Source organism: Ornithodoros turicata, chromosome 7 (genome assembly GCF_037126465.1).
Source record: "Ornithodoros turicata isolate Travis chromosome 7, ASM3712646v1, whole genome shotgun sequence".
Taxonomy (NCBI): Eukaryota; Metazoa; Arthropoda; class Arachnida; order Ixodida; family Argasidae; genus Ornithodoros; species Ornithodoros turicata.
In genome coordinates, this window is record NC_088207.1 from 51,985,890 (window position 1) to 52,005,269 (window position 19,380).

General features: G+C 45.8%; 1 protein-coding gene across 2 annotated transcripts in view; it reads right to left on the reverse strand.

Moving 5' to 3' along the window:
* Nucleotides 1-2,196: 2,196 nt before the first annotated feature.
* LOC135401504 (diacylglycerol lipase-alpha-like) overlaps nucleotides 2,197-19,380 on the reverse strand; it is a 30,075-nt gene continuing 12,891 nt past the window's right edge. The window contains exons 2-21 of one of the 2 annotated variants that reach the window (XM_064633947.1): nucleotides 16,045-16,253; nucleotides 14,858-14,959; nucleotides 14,367-14,538; nucleotides 14,145-14,229; nucleotides 13,852-13,986; nucleotides 13,490-13,567; nucleotides 13,234-13,358; nucleotides 11,824-11,965; nucleotides 11,259-11,342; nucleotides 11,037-11,114; nucleotides 10,151-10,231; nucleotides 9,722-9,864; nucleotides 8,883-9,024; nucleotides 8,044-8,252; nucleotides 7,937-7,960; nucleotides 7,639-7,771; nucleotides 6,701-6,925; nucleotides 6,124-6,295; nucleotides 5,197-5,405; nucleotides 2,197-4,488 (exon numbers count right to left, since the gene is read on the reverse strand). In XM_064633947.1, the coding sequence (XP_064490017.1) occupies nucleotides 4,201-4,488; nucleotides 5,197-5,405; nucleotides 6,124-6,295; nucleotides 6,701-6,925; nucleotides 7,639-7,771; nucleotides 7,937-7,960; nucleotides 8,044-8,252; nucleotides 8,883-9,024; nucleotides 9,722-9,864; nucleotides 10,151-10,231; nucleotides 11,037-11,114; nucleotides 11,259-11,342; nucleotides 11,824-11,965; nucleotides 13,234-13,358; nucleotides 13,490-13,567; nucleotides 13,852-13,986; nucleotides 14,145-14,229; nucleotides 14,367-14,538; nucleotides 14,858-14,959; nucleotides 16,045-16,253 (2,836 nt within the window). In that variant the 3' untranslated portion in view covers nucleotides 2,197-4,200. Of the gene's footprint in view, nucleotides 4,489-5,196; nucleotides 5,406-6,123; nucleotides 6,296-6,700; nucleotides 6,926-7,638; nucleotides 7,784-7,936; nucleotides 7,961-8,043; nucleotides 8,253-8,882; nucleotides 9,025-9,721; nucleotides 9,865-10,150; nucleotides 10,232-11,036; nucleotides 11,115-11,258; nucleotides 11,343-11,823; nucleotides 11,966-13,233; nucleotides 13,359-13,489; nucleotides 13,568-13,851; nucleotides 13,987-14,144; nucleotides 14,230-14,366; nucleotides 14,539-14,857; nucleotides 14,960-16,044; nucleotides 16,254-19,380 lie in introns of both variants that reach the window. The other variant, XM_064633946.1, reaches the window with a different exon arrangement.

A 19,380-nucleotide genomic window follows, 5' to 3' on the forward strand; every position in this document is an offset into this window, starting at 1 on the left:
TTCTTACCTTTCCAGGTTTGGCAGAGGCGCAAAGTGCAAGGAACAGTGATAGTATTTATTTTAAAAAATCAATAAAAAAATCTCATTCAATCAAATGGTGTCACTCTTGTGCGTCGTTCTTCTTGTCTTGTACTATACGCGCCGGAAGCGCTTACAATTAAAAGCAACCAAGAAAGCCCGTCTCCGATGAAGCGGCAAAAACGACATCCAGATATCTGCCGTGTTTTCGGCGATCACTTCCTGGCTCCATATTTGCTCGATCCTTTCTCTAAAAGCTTCACCGGCGCACCAAAAAAACACATGTCGTCATTGATTGTAGATCTTCTTTCATAAAATAATATAAAAAGTTCATTAGTCAAAATTAATAAGAACAACGTCCATGGAAGTACTTACTGCGCTCCCCAGGTGGCAACAGAAAAAAAAAAAGAAAGACTCCTTCCCGATATTATAAAATTTTGTTGATGTTGATGTTGATGAAGAAAAAATACTAGGAAGAGGTTGAATTTGTCACACGACAAATTCTCCCATACACAGACCCCCCAAAGATGAAACAAATATAAAAGAGAACACCCGCTAAAATAAAATTTTAAAAAATTATAAAATTTTTGTTGCTTAGTTGGCGCGGATTTCTTGTACATGAATATAGAAGGAGGTTGAGGCAAAAACGAGCGACACATCTCAACACACGTTCTCTCTCGCGTGCGCTTTTATCAAACATGGACTGGAGTATTCCACCAGCATGCCTGTATAACCGCACTTAGGTGCATATAATGCCATGCGAAAACATATAAACTTTTTCTTTCTTTTTTTTTTTTTTTGATTCACGGCAAGATCACGAAAGCTCAAGTACGGGTAGGACGTATCAAAAGTGCTCGCACCGAAAGATGTCAGTCAAACAACACCAAACGAGCCGTGATGAGATATATTTACTGCAGCACATGTCAGTGACTCGCTAAAACAACGTAACATCAAAAATTACATTCCTCCCTCCCTCCCCCCCCCTCTGTTCGTTCTAAAATTGCGAGTAGTAAAAAAATGGTAGTATTTATACAGAAGTCCTCCGTGTATATATTTGAACTCTTAAAAAGGCAAGGAACAGATGCATGGCTGTACGTACCACACACATACAGCGATCTAAAACAGTGGCTACGAAACAGCGATGGGAATTCAGTGACTTTTCTTATCTATGTAGAGTGGACTTGATAGAGGATGTGTGCTTTTGGGTCCTTATTCCTACAGCCCATATCGAAGACATACCATATCCGATACAACCTGCATGTTTTCTTCGCGACATTTGATCTTGTTGTGGTGCTTATAAATAGACAAACAGCAAGCGCGTCACAAAATGCCTGCTGCTATAATGTTTGGCACGAATGCAGTCTTGTATCCTTCGGTCGTTTGCTAAGAAAGGTCATAGATAAAGCTACTAACTTCTTGTAGCCGACGGGTGTGACATTAAGCGTGGCTCCAGGAAAGCATGCACAGATTGAGTGGCATTATTTATCAGATGAGGATATAATGTGCACACAGTAATGTTTTTACACCTTTCATTGTGTAAAAGGGGTGTTTTGTGTGTGTGTGAAGAAATACCATTTTTTACTCTGCAAAATAAAAAATGTAGTATTCTATTTTTATTCTGCAGGCTCAATTGAAAGGCGTACTAACAGTGTTGAAAACGGTGTTTGCAAGGCACCCCCATCTGAATGTGTTTTAAAACGAACACAATCACTGAAATCGTGTTTTCTGCAGAATCCGTCCTTTGAAACGGTGCTTTTTGTGGAATACATAATTTAGAAGGGTGTCCTACAAAAACACCCTTCTGTATGGCGTGAAACTTACACCACAAAGGTGTACGCCATACAGGGCAAGACATATCACGCGACAAGTGTAGAAAAAAAAAATTGTATCGCGAACTGTAGGCGTAAAAAAGTTACTGTGCACTAATACCTGGCGGCTCTCGGGTAGGCGTTTGAATTTCGCATGTTAGTGTGTTTCGTAACGTACATGATTAGTGTGTCTTCGATCACGGTGTGGTAGCAAAAACGCTGCAGCTGGGCTTCATTCTAAACCGTACGTACCAACTCTAACATAATTAACAGCCTTAATGCAGATGTGTACCTGTAGTGATTGTTATTAATTATGTTTTAATGACAGTGCGAGTGAAGAAATGCTGTGTACGCTAAAAATCGAATGTACTCCAAGTCCGATGTCGTTTATTCTCATGTGCTGAATATTAGAAAGTCTCCAAATTCCCATCTCTGCCAAAAACAGTAATGTATATGATCGTGTCACTAGTCTTCGAGGGTAATTTTTATCAGTTCTCGTGAAACAGGTAGTCTTTTCAAGTCACTCGGAAACACATCTTGGGCTAACAGGTATACTTTATCAACGACGAACGACAACGAGCGTCTCCTGCTGCAGTCGCGCGCGGTATTTGGCACAACCATGGCACAACGTCGTATAGTTGAAGAACACTGCCAGTGGGCTACACGAAGAGACCACTGACGACGTGTCGCTTCCGACGACCTCCAACAGGTGGCGGGGCTGTACCGCTGTATCTCTCACTCACCACATCCTTGCGTGAAGATCGCCACTTTTTCCGATAGCGAAGTTTTCCGCTTGTCTTTCTACCTATCCGCTGTGACGTCATAGTAATTGTCTTGACTGGCAAGGTCCTCCGTGTAGTTGGTGCTACTACCTCGCCACCTCCTACTATACTGTAGCATAACTGTTCCCTTTGCAGAATACTGAGTTTCACACCCTGAGGCTGGGATGTCAACAACACTTGGCGGGATCTCTCCTTTTGTGGTTGACCACGGTTCTCAACGTTGCTGCATGTTTTCGTCGGTTGTGTAGTCCATAATAAAGTAAAGTCGTTTGGTGACCTTCCATCGATATTACAATGTACTTTGCGATGAATTCGCCTAGAACAATGACGATAAAATGATAGGACGGTCAGGATAAGCTACTTGTGTCGCGTATTATTTTAACATGATACACCTGACAAGACCAAGACATAAAAATGAGCTATGAATGTTTTGATCACTGAAGCAGGATGATACGACACTCTCTGTCGGTGTGCAGTTGTCTTTTAGCAGCGTCATTCTAAGCGCTTAGCGTGCTACATCGCAAAAACGTAAGATGCTTTCACGAAAATAGGCGAGATATTTAGGAGGAAGAGATCATTTTAATGGGCACTTCCTCGAATGACCTTTTTTTTAATAGCCATCTCGTTTTATGTTTTGGACAGAACGCAGCATGTCCACAACGGCCAAGGCAATAAAATCAATCGATATCCATATTTCTTTTCCTCATCCAGCGCCAGCATAGAGTTCTCAACACTTCACTAACTTCACAGGTATTCACCGGGAAAGAATCTCTCCCTTCGTTGTCTTCACTTCCTCGCTGTTCCTCACTTTGATTATAACGGTAGTCGCTGTCGTCATCAGGATGATTTCTAGATCACAATGATACACTTCACTCCAGTGAAAGCTTATTCTCGACAATGCAGCGAAATAATGACTAGATTCAACACAGTGGCATAAAATCATCCTCACATATCATACAGCTTGACGGACTTTTTGTACGTGAATGCCTGATGCGGAAAGCTTGACTAGAAGACAGGATATGTCGTACCAGAAGCACTACTCGTAGAAATACATGAGGAGTTTCAAGACCGTCGTCAGAGGATGAAGGTCCACCAGTCCAGTTGACCAATATGGCAATGCTGAAGGAAATGATACCCGACTGTATATGAATGAGATGACACCCATATACCCTTAGGGAGTTCGTCATCGTCACCGTCTGGAAGTAAGGAATGGTGTTGCATAATATCATGCTCACGTTCGTGTACACCTTCCTCAGCCAGGGTTGGTGAAGACTGTGATGTTAGGAAAGCCCGTCGGTATGGATGCCTCTTTCACGACAACTTGCGCGCATGCAGGTGTGTGCTGGTGTTGCGAGTTCAAAGCTGGATGTGGAAGTCACAGCCACACTTCGAAAGATGGAAGTCGGCACGTCAAGTTACATGTCGCAAATTGCAAGTTGATGTGTCGTGGGTTGCGCGTCGCATGTTACCTGTCAAGCACGGCAAACCCTGAGTGGTTAGGCGACGACGGTCTCGTCGGACTCGCGGCACTTTCAGGCACGTCAATATGTGACGAGCGAAGGCAAGTCTTCACCGGGTAATTTCGCGGCACCTTATAGACTACTTTCCGTGGGAGGAGGTCGGCGGGGCGGTGGATCGAGTCTGGGACTAGAAGACGCCAGGAGGGAGTCTCCCGAAGCATACAGCGAATCGCCTGATTCCGCAGACGCCGCGAAACAATAGTGATCCGTTGAAGAACACTGTTCTCCAGTAGTGTTGGCACAGTACGTTTCTACTCGTGGGGAAGCAAGTCGCTCGACGGTGGTACTGCTGCTGGCGTACGTGCTGTCGCAGCCTTCGGAATGCATACCACCTCCGCACAATTCTTCGCGCAAGGCCTCCTGGAAGACAAACAGCAAGTAGTCGGTCATTGTACAACTAAGTCTACTTAATTCAGATGCAGCGCTCACTAAATACATATGAGCGGTATCGTTAGGAGTCAGCAGTTCAAATTTGTCAGTGACGACATTGTCATGAGGCCTTCACTCTGTAGCTCTATCTACCGTACCGGAATATGCAATATTCCCGGAATAGTTAACTCTATACAACGACATTGTATTGCAATAAAGAGAGTTAATCCAAAACCTATTTTCCGCGGTTTACCCATAGCCCCATAGCCCAGTGGCGTCATAGTAGTGGCGGATCCAAACGTCAGTTTAAACATTGGATTTCCCTCTCTCCACCCATACCCCACTATGCGCTCCGACAAAGAAACCGCCCTCGCCCCCAGACCGAGGGTCTGGATCCGCCCCGTCCACAGCCACGACCACAAGTGCCAGGAAGCGTCGATATAGTGGCAGTCCTATGGCTATACCTGCCGCCTTTGCGGCAAATTGCACCGGAAACTGTGTGTTTCACGACCTACTAGGTTGTCCGTTGCTATCTAACGGAAATTGCATGTAGCAAGATGGGTGTCGCGACTTGCTCGTTGCATGCTGCCGCATCATACGCTGCACGTCGCAAGTAGCCCGTAGACGCAAGACTTGAAACGATGACCTTTCACCGTCACCATGTTTTTCACGTTTGAACGTGAACAAAGGGAGCCATACCCCAACTGCTATTCGCAGTGCGTCGTCCTGCTGTTCATGAACCACACTGGAGGGAGCAATGAGGAGGAGGTCCGGATGAAACATGGGACACGATTCGACGGTGGCTCTCGTCACCAGTATAGGTCCTTCCTCTTCAAGAACGTCTTCGGGTGATCCCAGGCCGGAACTTAAAGGCTGTGGATAGCGCTTCTGAATGTTGTTCACTCCTCCTGCACAAAATATGCATAACGCCTGTAGACACGATAACCTACATACACCGGATACGAGGTATATTACGCGGCTAAGAGTCAAGGGATTAAACGTGCAACCCTGGGCACACAAAGGTATGCCTGTCATCACATTGAAGATAGCTATGATCATGAGTCGGTGGACTAACCCGACAAGGACCGCTCTCGTACGTTCCTAGCACATTGCGAGCCACATACTAACTATTCACAAACTTTACTATGACCTGCCGTGTTTGCGTGGTGAACTTCTACCTCCTCCCACTTACATTTCATCTCGGATTGACCATCAACACAAGATCGGCCTAACGTCATACCACACTAATACGTGCCTGCAGTCTTTCGTCCCCCGCACATCTGCTGAGTGGAACCACCTTCCTAGTGACATCATACACATTCGAGATCACTCCCGATTTCGCTCTACATTATGTTCCTTTTTCGACTTACAATAACACCACATAGTTTTATATCAACCTGTGCACCTTGATGTAAACTCTGCAAACTCACTGGCCCCTCTTGTATTATATACTTCTTCATCAATCTGTTACATTTTAATTGAGTGTCTTGAATTACGGACCTTTGTTCACTGTTATTTATTACTGTTTTGTATTTCCTTTTTTCTTTTCCCACTCCCCTCTGTAATGCACAACGGGCCTTGAGGGTATAATAAATAAATAAACTATACTTGGTTTTCTCTGATTACCTGCCGAAGAGACGCTGGAGACTTCGGAGAGAGTTTCGGGAGAAGCAAGAGGCGCCCAACGATGATTACCGAGCACCGGCTGAGCATCGAAGGAACTTTGTCTGGAGGACAAGCTGCCGTACGCCCCTCCCGCGTGCCTGTGTGATGGCGGTGCGAGCCGAAATTGTCGTACCTGGAAAGTCAACAAAATTACAACATAACCGTTAGCATAATTAGCAACAAAATCACACGTCGACACGGAGGATGCGCGTTTGTTAAAGGTGTCTTATATCCTCGTGTACATGCATGTTCTTTGGTAGTCTGAAACGTTTAAAGATATAGCACCCGTTAACCAACGGCATATCTTGATATAAGCTCTGCGACCCTCCATACACACTGCGGACAGTTTGAGTACTATTTTGAGAGCAGAAGTGAAAGTAGCATTTTGATAATAGCGAAAACAAAAAACACAGTGTGTCAGTGTATAAAGTTAAAACATCGTTCGGTTTCTATCGTTTCTATCGCGAGGAAGGACGTCTCTAGCATGAACGACATGTCCACAAGTCACGCAGAAATGTGTACCACGAAATTTCCAAACCTGGTGCACGAGGAGATCTTGCATGGAACCGTGCAGAGCGTCGGGATCGTCTTGAGGTAGGAGGTCCGTAAAAGAGGTTTCCAGGACGACGCCGCGACGTTCGACCGCATCTGGTGGACTCGAGTTCGGTGGTCCTCCAGAAGATAAGGGCGTATCGCTGGGCCCCAGAGAGTTAGCTATGCTGCCACCACGTTGAGGCTTCGTTGGTCCGGTCTGTACGAGAAGCTGGACAAGGAATTGTGGATTTTCTGCTATGAGGCGGATGTCTTAAAGGCATCCAACTGTTCTCTGAAGTAATCTTTTTTCAACGACAGGTGCTGGCAGCGCCTAAAATGCCACTATAGGTACTAGATCACGTGCCTACAGAATCCTAACGAATTCATGCCGTTGCAACAACAACAACAACACTAAATGAAAGAGAAGTGATGATGGCATGGGATGGGATGCCGTTGCAATGCACGTATCTCACACTGTAAAATCAATTTCTTGTGTTGAGAAGTAAAAGATGCACAATGTAAAAAGGTGCACTATCATTGTTCCTTCAGGGTCGATTTCCCTCTCCTTCACAACAGCTTCTGGAATTCCACCAACTTGCTCTCTGCGGAGAGCAGAGACCTGAAAGATGCACGCGGCTCTAACGAGCAGACAAGACGCCAGAGTTCGTGGTTGCGTCACCTACTTTAGGAGAATTCGAAACTATGAAGTTATGAAGGTTTTTTTTTTTTTTTCGAAAATTTGTGGACGCCCGTAATATGTATTCACTGACGGTATTTATACTTTGCGTACTGAGTTATTGAGTGAGGTTGGTTTATAGTACGCAGTGGGCACTGTATTGCTTGCTTTTTTCACGGTTTTAGCGTAAATGCACGCTGCAAGGATGAGTGCCGTCCCCATCAGGGAAATGAAAACTTTGATCTAAAATATGGTCCATCCCGTACCTTACAGAGCGAGTCGAGTAGCTTGTCAGGCATGTGGTCTTGAATCATGACCGGAGAAATCAGAACTTGGTCGAAGTCCCGATTGTCGGCCCACAGTGCCTGGTAGACGGGATCTTGCTTACGTACTACCCGCCTGCAAGGACAACTTCAGCTGATTTCGTACAGACCACTGAATAATAAACATGTCGCAATATAAATCTCCTTTGTCGTAAATAAGGTAATCACTACGCAAGGCAGTATTTGCTGGGCAAAAGGTTCTGGCTCCCATTCTGTACTCCAAATCAGCGTTACAACTTACCTCCAAGTAGGTTCATATTTCTGACTGCGTAGGAAGAAAGAGACGTACAACTTAGTAACCGGACACTAGCGCATGTCCTCTATGCAGAAGAAATGGGCGCTTCTCACTTTGTGGGATGATTCCTGACAATGTGCAGGATCCTACCCGGTGGATAGAGGGGTTGGTGCGCCGTTAGCGCGATAGTGGCATCGCTCGGGTGTGACGTTACGTCTCTCTCGGCGTGCTGCTGGCATCCACCGTTGATGCTACCACCGCCCTCACCGTCCTCACTTGCAGCTGGGCAGCAGCACAGCACGCCGCCCAGAATGATCTTCCACTGTGTACAGAAAGAATCGATTCTGTTCTAACTTCGTAGCGCAGTTCGTCTTTCAATTTTGAGGCAGTCATAATAGGTTAGTTACACATTTATATTTGTTATGTTTATTTATTGATTTTATTTATTCAATATTTGTTTTAGCCTGTTTAAGCGGCTGGAACCAGCAACAAAAAAGCCACTGCACGTGGCTTGTTGAGGTCACAGCTCCCATAATCTATATGGGTCCCAATATATACTGGTCCAATAATGTATATGGGACCAGTGTCCCATATGTCATAGTATGTGTCATATGTGTCATCTCATCATTGTCTTTTTATGTGTGTGTGTGTGTCAATGCATCAGACTCGATCGTGCGAACGTTTTATTGGACTCGAACCGTTCACTATAGACACTCCAGTGCGAGACTTGTATAGATGCGTGGCAGGATTCGGAGAGACGACACATGATTACGCGACATGGACAATAACGTGGTCACTGAAATGGACCGTACGGTATTTCGGGAAATGCCTCCTGGCCGAAAACCAGATTTCACCGGTGTCTCGGTGTAGCAGCAGCGGTTTATAAGATATTTCGAGGTGGAGGTTCAATAAGAGCCCTCTTACATTATTTCGTGCACGGTTAGTAACTCGCCTTGGGGTCCTTGCTTCTTTTAATGGCAGAGATAAGATCCGTCCTCAGAGCCTCCATCTGGTGCAGACCGATGCGGGGCACCACATCTTTTCCGAGCACAACGGATGTTATAAAGGCCTTGCTGTACTCCACAGCTGGGAGACTGCATAACAAAGAAAAGAAAACAAGTTTTATGCTGATGATATCATTTCCTTGAGCTTGAGGGGATGGCAGGGACAGATACATAAAACACAAGTAAACAGGACAAGACTCAAACCAAAGCAATGTTTATGTTGCAAAAGCACCTATGACGACGACATGACGTATGCAGGATAATTTTTACCAGTGTAACGACATACGATTAAAATATAGTCGCTATATTCTTATTATCTGCAAAATAGCGATAAGGGTGTCTGTCACAAGTAAGTTACAAAGATAGACAAAGCGGGCGTTCTGTCCGTCAGTGTCCGTCCGTCCGAGGCGCTTCCTGTAAAGCGTGCTTTCACTGCATTGCCGCGGTGTACGCAGGAGAAGCAACCAAACAAGATGTCATTCCCAGGCAGTCGTAACGAGCAAACTTTGTGTTGCTGCCCTGTTCTACTGTACTGTGACGATAGTGAAGAGGGCACTTCGGGTTTGCTTAGATCCACAACTCACAAGTACAGTAATACGTACAAACTCCAAACGAAGAAGGCTGAATCAGAGCTAGCAAGACGGCTACTAAATCGAATGGCCATTGCCTGAACGTTTGTACAGTTCATCACTTACTCCAGCCACCACCACAAGCACATTCTCTCTGCGTCACCCCCTAAAGCAACCAGCAAGTGCAAGTCACACAACACCAAACGAGGGCCATTCACCTGAGAAGACCTCCAGGAGGAGCAAAAGCGTAGCAGACGAGGTTCGGGAAATCCTGTCGTAGGAGGATAGCCAAGATGGCGGCAGCTCCAGCGCCCAGCGAATGACCCACCAGGACAAGTTCGTATTGAGTTGTTCCCTTCTCCTACGAGAAGTAAGATACACAACAACTTATGTCCTGACACGGTCCCAACGGCTGACAACCATCAGATCATGCTCAGTCCATCAGCGATAGGTAGTAATGCTATGTCGTGAGTAGAAGAGCTCTGCAAGAGGTTTTGTCGGTCACTCGCGGATTCACGTGAAATCCCGGATGTGGCTTGCACCTTTAGAAGGACATCTTTCGTCAGCAGCTCTTCTAACGACTTATTATGCATCACTACAGCACACATGTGTGGTAGTGCGTAAAATATACATTGATGACATCTTACTATGCTGAAGTTGAAGGCCTGACCCAGGATGCCTTCTTCTAGAAGCTTCCGGCGGATGTACTCTGCCGCTTGAACCATGCCCTAAATTTGTAAAATGACAGACAGCATTGTCCTTACCCGCACAGCGTAGTACGGCATCCATCAGGGTTACAGAGGCACGGAGTAACTCAGTTTTATTAGTTACAATTAATTAATTAATTAAGGTCCCGCGTGATTATAGTGTCTCCAAGACCTTAATACGGAACTTCACGGAAATGGCTGCCGGATTCACTAGCACATCATCGTGTATCTTTCCAGTTCAATCGAAATGCGCACGGCTTGAGTGAGTGACTCAGTGTGAATTTAACGGGCAGTAAAGCGCAATTTTTTTTCCTGCGCGGATTGAGAGATGCCGTTACCTTGATGCCAACACAAAAGGAACGGAAGCCATCCGTTGCGTCGTTCGCGAGCTGTGAGCAAAAGAACCTGCAATTTAAGTTTTCCTTCTCCCTCTCCTCCTTAACTAGGGCGACAATGCGGAGAGCGCTCTCATTGGTCTCCGCAAACGATTTGCCCAATCATCGTGGGAGGTCATTTGAGCACACCAATCCGAGGCGTCTCAGAGTTGTCGGGCTTCTTGAGAAGGATAGCGTACGTAGCGGTTTCTATCGTTCATAAATCATTAACGATGCAGCGTATGAATTCCGTTCCTTTTGTATTGGTTTCAAGGGAACAGCATCTTTCACTTAAACATATCACAGGCCTTTGAAATGCATAACCCTGTTACGCCGTTGCAATGGACTTTGCAGTATTTGGTGTGCTAAAGTGGCATGAAGCCGCTACGTCGACGGATTAAGTGAGTTCGAAGCAACGGGACATATTTTAGAGTGGTCAGGATAGAACGTACTTTGTGCCCTATCCAATCTTCGTGCACTGGGTTTGTAGGCAGCTGTTCGCCCTCAGCGTTGAGGTCAGTTAATACGTCCTGCAATCCATAAAGTTTCAAACTGTGAGCGGGTTCGTCGTCTGACGCAGCTTCTTTCAGAAACAAACAAGAAAGGAAGAAGAGGAAAGCGACCTTAGCATTCACGCATGAATACGAAAGAAATGCATCAGCACGATGACTCACCTGCAGCGAAAGCGTTCCTCGAACCGAGACAACAACGGTTCGTTTCTCGTGATCAACAGCTACAAAGAAGGGCGTCTCTCCCACCTAGAGATATGGACACGAACACAGCTTTTATTTATGGACATCCTGGTGGAAATAGGCCGATGAAACTGCACTTGTACTATGACCTCAGCATGTACGATCGTGCTCGTATGAAGTACGGTGAAACGTTAACAAAAATACGAACATGTCAGACGTTAGTGGTAACGAGGAAACCCAGGCAGCTTCGCTACCTAAAGGGCAACGAAAGCGATCGAGAAATATGAATAGAAATTAAATTCCTAAGTTTTCCATGGTCTATAGTTTCCGGCAGCCTAGCAATATATGCTGAGCAATCCCGAAGCCATTTCTTTACTCTTTATCTGCACTTGTTGCAACTATTTGTATGCATGGTAGAATTGCCAGCTGGCGACCCCTATTAAAAGACAGCAACCCCATATCCGAACACCTTTTAACAAAGACGTACGTAAGAAGCTGTTATATGAATCTGTGCAGAGTTGTATGCGGGAGTAAGCACGAGACGTACGTCAACGTGGTAGGTAGCGTACACGACATCCGTGTTTGGGTGCTTGACCATGCGTCGTAGCGCCGCATAGTTACAGCCGCAGCAGTTGTCGTCCAGCACTAGCGCCCTCTCGCGGTGCTTTTTAGCACCGAGGCAGCAACACCTACAAAAAAACAAAAAAAAACGTGTCCCGGCAATGTACATATGCCAGTTGAATATTGCACACACACAATACAACCTACGACATCAGTTTCGGAATCACAACATATGCGTTCGTACACGCCATGCAAATAATATATCAAAGGACAGCACATCCCTCCAAATTCCTCCTCTCCCCGTTCCTGAAGGCCGTGCCCTCATTGGTTGGCCTTTAATAAGGGAGAAACAAGCGACCACGCTTTGACGAGTTGCCCCTTTACTTTGTCCAGTCACGTGGTCTCCCCTCTCTTCACATCCGCTCAAGCGCAGAGAAGACAGTGTCATAACGTATTGGCGCACGTTGACATACGACCCCCTCACCGCATAACACGCTCCTCACCACCCACCATCCCGAATGACATCGTTCTCTCCACTGATTTATTGAAAATGGGAGGCGTACGCCTCTTTGTGACACTTGCGAAGTTATGTTGTCTATCTCCGGAGAGCGTGGAGCCCGCTCCGTTTCACTAAACGGGACATCTTCTTTTGCGGAGTGTGGCGCTCCCGCGCTCCTATACCCAAAAGTCGGAGTGCTTCTCGCGCTCTCCCCCATCCTCTCCGGTTGGACCCACCTGCACCTTTGCTGCAGACAACCGGATCGGAAGACACCTTTACCGGAATAGAAAATTCGGCAACACCTAGAGGCGCGTTGCATACGTAACGCGCACGCATCACGTGCACGCGAAACGCTCTCTTGGCATAAAAATCCGTTCAGCAGAGGTTCCGGAGCGAGACGGACAGTGCGGATGGAGCGCGCTCTGCGAAGCCGCCACCTAACGCGCAGATATTGTCATACAAAGGCTTTTTGTGCAATGACTGGCCCTCGGCGTGTTATGTGGTGATGTTCTACTTTAGGAGTGCACACGTTTCCCGCGTAACGTGTTACTTTACTGAATGAGCGCGTTAAGCAGCGGCTCTCCAGAGCGCGCTCCGTCCACTGTGTCCCTCTCGCTCCAGAGTCTCTGCTAAACGTGTTTATTAAGCCAAGAGAGCGTTGCGTGTGCAAAGCGCTTCTACAGGCCTCTGGGTGTCACCGAATGTTCTATTGCGGTAGAGCCGTCTTCCAATCCGGCTGTCTTTGGGTAAAGTGGGTCCAACCGGAGCGCGAGCAGCACTCCGACCTGTGGGTAGGGGAGCGCCACACTCCGCAATAGGAGATGTCCCGTTTAGTAAAAAGGAGCGCGCTACATGCGTTCCGGAGCCGCTACTTAACGCGCCCGCAGGCTTCCTTACCTAAGGCCGGGTAAAAGTTGACAACACGCTGTGCCGCCATGCGTCATCATGAACATGGGCCAGCCGTACACGCCCAGCGCGTACTGCATGTAATGAGCCAGATCCTGCACTTCTTGCCGTGCTGGCTGTAAAGAAAAGATACGCAAAGGCTAAATTGTGTACAGACTCTTTCGTGCATGTCAAGGCACATCTTCTCTGCCGCCAGGAAGACACTGCCGACTGTTGAAGAGTAATCTTGTCCGCTGTGTCTACTTACCGGATGATGGATGTCTAGGAACTGGGTATTGGGCGTCACCGCCACACCCGACAGGAATTGGTATGTGTCGTTATTTTTCTGCAAATATACAGGAATAACAGTTGTAAAGCCAAGAGTGGATAACGGGTAGATCAGAGAAATTCACCACGATTTATTCTTTTTCTTCCCTTTTACATTTAGGACAAAGTTGAACACGACGGAAAGTGATGTTCTGAGACTGGAACACAGTCCTACAACTGGCTCATCTTTTCAGTGACTTCCTTCTTTCACTAGCTTGTCCTATTTTTCTTCCCTCGCCTTACCTAACCTAAACTAGTAAGTTATTCGGGCAAAAGACGAGTCCAGTCGTTGTCCCCGCTTACCTGTGCAGCAATTCTTAACCTATCCTGGCGTTGACATCGCCGGAGCAGCACGAGCCCCGCGACTACGTCGGAAGGAACAACGTCCAAGTCGCGAAAGAAGTCGGACAGGAGCTTAGCAATCTCCGTAAATGAATTCTGAAATTTGAAACGGGGCAGGTATGAAAGAGAGCAGCGGCAATGATATCACAATTCAAGCGACTCGAAAGGTCCACACCTCTTAGCGTAGAATACGCTTTTTTATTTAGATATTTATTTATTTATTTATTTATTTTTTACAAATATGCTTTTCTCACCCTATTCCTATCATTAGTGCCCATACAGCAGAAAAGTAACCGACACCTCTTGTTCCAGCTGTCCTGGTATTCGCGGACTGCCTTCCTGAAAGGCAGAGTGTCATGCTTTTTGACCAAATATCCAATATAGGTTCTCGTCGGGATATTTCGAGGCTCCGTGTGGTTAACAGAGACCACGTTTGACATTCCCTTAGCCTGACTTCCCAAGTGCTGCGGACTCACCGGTGTCTCCAATTGCGATGCGAAGAGCCGGAACGCCGATAGCGAAGTTTGGCGTCTCTCAAGCTCCTCTGGTACCTCTTCATTTTCACCCATGTCCGCCCAGCGGCATCAAAAGTGCACCAAACCGTCACCAGGACGCTCAACAGTACGCACCAGTTACACACTATAATTCCTGCAAGTGTAACAAACAACGTGTAAGTTAGTACACGTGACACATTAATGGGTCACCAGTCGGGTCTCCCCCATTCTCATAGCAGAACTTCGCCATCCATCATTATCGCGAAAAAACCATCATCCCAAGTGACATCGTCCTCTCGTCTACGTTGTTGAAAAAGGGAGGCGCTACGTTAATTGCCACAAAAAGGTGTGCGCCCCGGCGCTTTCCACACGTCGATGTCACTCGGTGTATGATAGTTAGGTAGGAGCATGTTACGAGGTACAGTTCTGTTTTAAGAATACAGAGGGCAGTAACCGTATACGTGAATGCGTACCTAATACGGCTTCCCTGGCTGCTCCCATCGGACAGTCGTGGTAATACTTGCTCACCCAGACCACTCCTACCACCAGCCAGGACACCTCTACTAAGAGGATACCTGAGGACGAACAATATGACGCTCACATGAAATAGACTCATCACCGCAGCACAATACGACCATTTCGATGGTCATCGACGGCCCTTCATTCGTCGAACTTAATGAAATACTGTAAATATCTAGGGCAATGTCGACAAAATGTCACAGACTAAGAGGGTGTTTCAACAGACGCTTTTTCCGCATTTCTGTGCTTCCCAGACAACCGTTTTCACTTTGTTTTTTGCTTTTTTTTCACGCAAACCTTGACCGTCTGTCCTTAAATATCGGGCAATTAAGGACAGACGGTCAAAGGTTCATTTTCAAGAAGCGTGGTTTCCTCATAAAGTAATTTAAACGAAATTACAAATCCCTGCTAACAGCGCCAGCGGAACGCGAAAGCGTAATTCTCGCGGACCAACTCCATAAGATTCTGCAACAACGTCGCTGCTGGCTGTGTTGCCATGACGACGATAACCACTCCACTCTCTGCCTACGCGATGTACTATAGAGCGCATGTCGTTCGTCTCTGCCAGTGTCACAAGAGCTTGAACCTGAGGGAACACGCGGTTGTGCTCGGCGGTAAAAGCAGAAACAGGAGAAAGAGACAAAAAAAAGAGAGAGAGAGAAAGAGAGAGACGTGCTGATGGCCGTTCCGCACCCGCATTCAGCAACTCTTGCCCAAGGGGACGACGGACTTTATTGGTACGATGTATATACGTGTTATATCCCTATCTCTTCAACGATATATACCAACATGGAGCGGGAGTAAACGCAAAAGTAAAACTTCCCATTGACAATCCCGATTGGATTGGATTGGATTGGATTGGATTGGATTGGAAAAAGAAAGAAAAATATCGAGAGGTTAGTCCGGACCCAGTCAGAACTGGCTACTCCAAAACGCGTTTGTGGGTTAAAAAAAAGAGCTAGAAAACAGAGAAAAACGAACAAACAAACAAACAAAAACAGGAAAAGGGGTGCAGCAGACAATCCCGATTCTTGGAGGCAAGACTACTCAGGACACAGGATGGCGTTTTTTGTCGTTCTCTCGCTCTGTATACCTTCTTGCATATCAGAAAGAACAATGAAAGAATAATAGGGAGCCTCACCTAGCCTGACATACAGCAGGTATTGCATGGGCGCCCTGGGTTGAGTGTCTAGGATGGATCCCCGCATTGAGACGCAGCAGATGGCAGCTTCCACGAGGACGCAACCAGAGAGAAGTATCACGTAGCCCAAGAGATGTTCCTGGAGCTCTTCTAGACAGGAAGCCACACTGAAGTCCAGAGCACCGAGCAGTACTGATAGCACAACCAGCCTATAGAAAACAGGTGCCTTCATTAGATCTATTTCATAACGTCCGCGGCAACGATACTGTTCACTCTGCATGTGCCAACCATTGTGCCGTATTGTGCCGTAGTTATCGCTTGTGATTTGAGGAGAGTGCAACATCGCCTTTTTGCATCAATAGACCTGTACCCGAGAAACGTCATCATGACGTTGGTAGACAGACTGAAACCGAAATAAATCGGAAGGGGAGGGCTGGGCTTCACGAATGGGCACTTGTTCGCTGCCTCCTATTCACAGAGAAGTACGGCCGAAGGTCGCGTCCCTTTCAGAGACCATCTTAATCCCCTCAAGAACGGGGGGCTTTCGGGCGCGACCTTGTTCGCCCGTAGCTTCGAGCGTAGTTCAACTCTACCAAATTGGTGGCGCTGTCGAACACTATGACGTCATTTGTTTACACACAGGGAGAGGTCTATTGGAACACATCCAATTTGATAGCAAAAAAAAGGCGTCCCATTTTCAACATATCAGGAAAAGGCTGAATGGTAATTGCTTATAAGTGTGTTATGCGGTGAAGTTCCGTTTTAAGGTGTGCACATAACGTGCTCAGTGACACCAAGCAAAATGAACTAAACAAGTGCAAGCTGTCCTAAAATAGCGTACACCTCTGATTTTCAACAAATGCGGAGAGAGATGACGCTGGGGTATAGGAGCGTTTTATGTGATGAAGGTCTGTTTAGAAAGTGTACAGCATTCTAGCCTACACTCTTAAAAATGAGTTTCACCGCATAGCACACTCCTAGCCAACCAACATTCCGAATGATATCGTTACCTTCCCTGATTTGCTGAAAACGGGAGGCGTGCGCTATTTTTGTGACAATTATGAACAGCATAAGTGTCACAAAATAGGCTCCGCCTCACGTTTTCAACAAATCAGGGACTAGAACGTTGTCATTCGGAATGTTGGTTGGCTAGGAGCGTGCTATGCGGTGAAACTCATTTTTAAGAGTGTACGATGAATGGGTTTCAACTGCCTGCAACAATGACGTAGCAGAAGTTGTCACGCAAACGCATTATGCACCGTACCACCCCGGAATCACAAGTGCTAGCGGCATCATACTGCACAGTGGTGGGCCTGAAACGTATTACGCAGTGACGTTCTGTCTTTAGAGTGTACGCTCTAGAAACAGCACTATACTACACTTTTTGTCACTATATACAACACGCTAGGCTTTGCATTTCCGTTTCCGGTACTGAGCTTGTACGCACAGCGCTACTCGTTTCCGTTTCCGTACGGCAGAAGCGTCGGAAGTGAACAAAAAATAAAAAACATAACATAATTCTTCGCTGCCTCTAATCTACATCTTCCGCTATGGGGCCGCCCCGTATCTGTGCCGACGCTAAAGATATAACCTTCGCGCGAAAGATGGGGTACCACCTTGGGGTAAAAGGTTAAGAATAGGTTTTTGCCCTTTCTCTTTCTGTTCATTCATCGACTTATACCCAAGGCAGAGAGAGCGAAGAAGTCACTAAATGAGGAATACGGCGTGGCTGGCGTGCGGCTTTTTTTGAATGATATTGATGCGCACATGTACATTTATGCTACTAAGACGATACGTATTTAAAACACGATACTATATACTGGAGGGAGAATGTACTTAGGATGCAGTACAACTACTTGGAAAGCAATGTAATTAAAGTAAAGTTGTAAATACTTCGAAAAGTAGTTAAGGTAATTTAGTAGCAGTCATCAATAAGATTACTGTTTCTATTTCTTAATTTAAGCATAGGCATTATTGACTTGTAGTAGGAGCTCAGCTTAACAATGTCCGTCAATCAGTCTTCCTCCGAAAACTAATTAGAGTACTGAGTAGGAAACACACACAAAAAAGTTTTTTTTTAAGTAGAGTACAAGTACTTTTAAGGAAAAGGATCGAGTAAAATGCTAAAATTATTTAAGTATACCAGATACGTAGAAGTCTGCACACGTGCTTGGCCACTGTACCCAGCTGAACAAGAAACGTGATTCATGTAAGTACAGTAGCAGTAAAAAGCATTTTTCCTAAGAAGTCGACGTTTATGCAAATCGGCTTACCAATTGTAGGTGTTCTTAGTACAGCAAAGAGGTAACCGCAGTCGTCGTCATCATCATTATAAGCATGATTTCAGATTGATTCATTGAGATTGATTGATTGATTTCAGCATGATTAATGGTTTCAGAAAAAAATCTTCCCGGGAGCAGCATCGCAAAGCATACGGCAGGTATATGATTAACAGGTAAACGACAGTCTGACCTGAATTCATTAAAAAATATATAAAAAAATAAACCTTTATTTTTTAGAATGCTTTACGACTGACGCATGCAAAGCAATCTAACTAAAATTGAGGCCAATTATTTTGTAATTCAATTTTACTGCTAACAGTCTGTCACTCATGATGTTACCCCCAGATGATGATGTTGGTTATTTTTCAAGGTCTGCGTATACATATAATGAAACGAGGTCTACTTAGCTACTTATCCGATGCATAGCATCGTTTTTTTTTTATTATTCAGCGTGTTATTTGTTTTTACTCATTAGGTTTATTATCTTCCTTTCTCTCGTTTAAGGTGCACCACTCATAAGGATTATTTCCGCTGGTGGGCACTAATAAATAAATAAATAAATCAGCATCATCCGCATTTTTGCTCTGTGAAGCAATAAAGCCACATGTTTGATACAAATGGCTTTTAATTATGCCTCCAACAATTCGAAAGAACAGCCTTCCGTCAACGCGGAAAGTTGGGCAAGTTGGTACATACTGACCGCAATACAGCGCAACAACGACGACAAGGAAGGAACCAGACGCACCAGATGCAGCGCCAGTGTTATCTGGTTCCTACTATGTCCTCGTGGTTGCGCTGTATTGCGTCCAGCCTTCCGTCGCCAGTCGTGCAGCCCCGTGACATCTGAAGAATGTGTCTGCCAGCCAGCCTGCCAAGCTTTACGTCATCCCGAAGCGGCTATGCATACACTCTAAGAAAAAAGGCTGTGAAGAGGTTGTAACTTCAATAGCTACCACCGAGGTCAACATACACTCTTAAAAATGAATTTCACCGCATAGCACGTTCCTTGCAAACCATCACCTCAAACGATATCGTTATCTGCCCTGATCTGTTG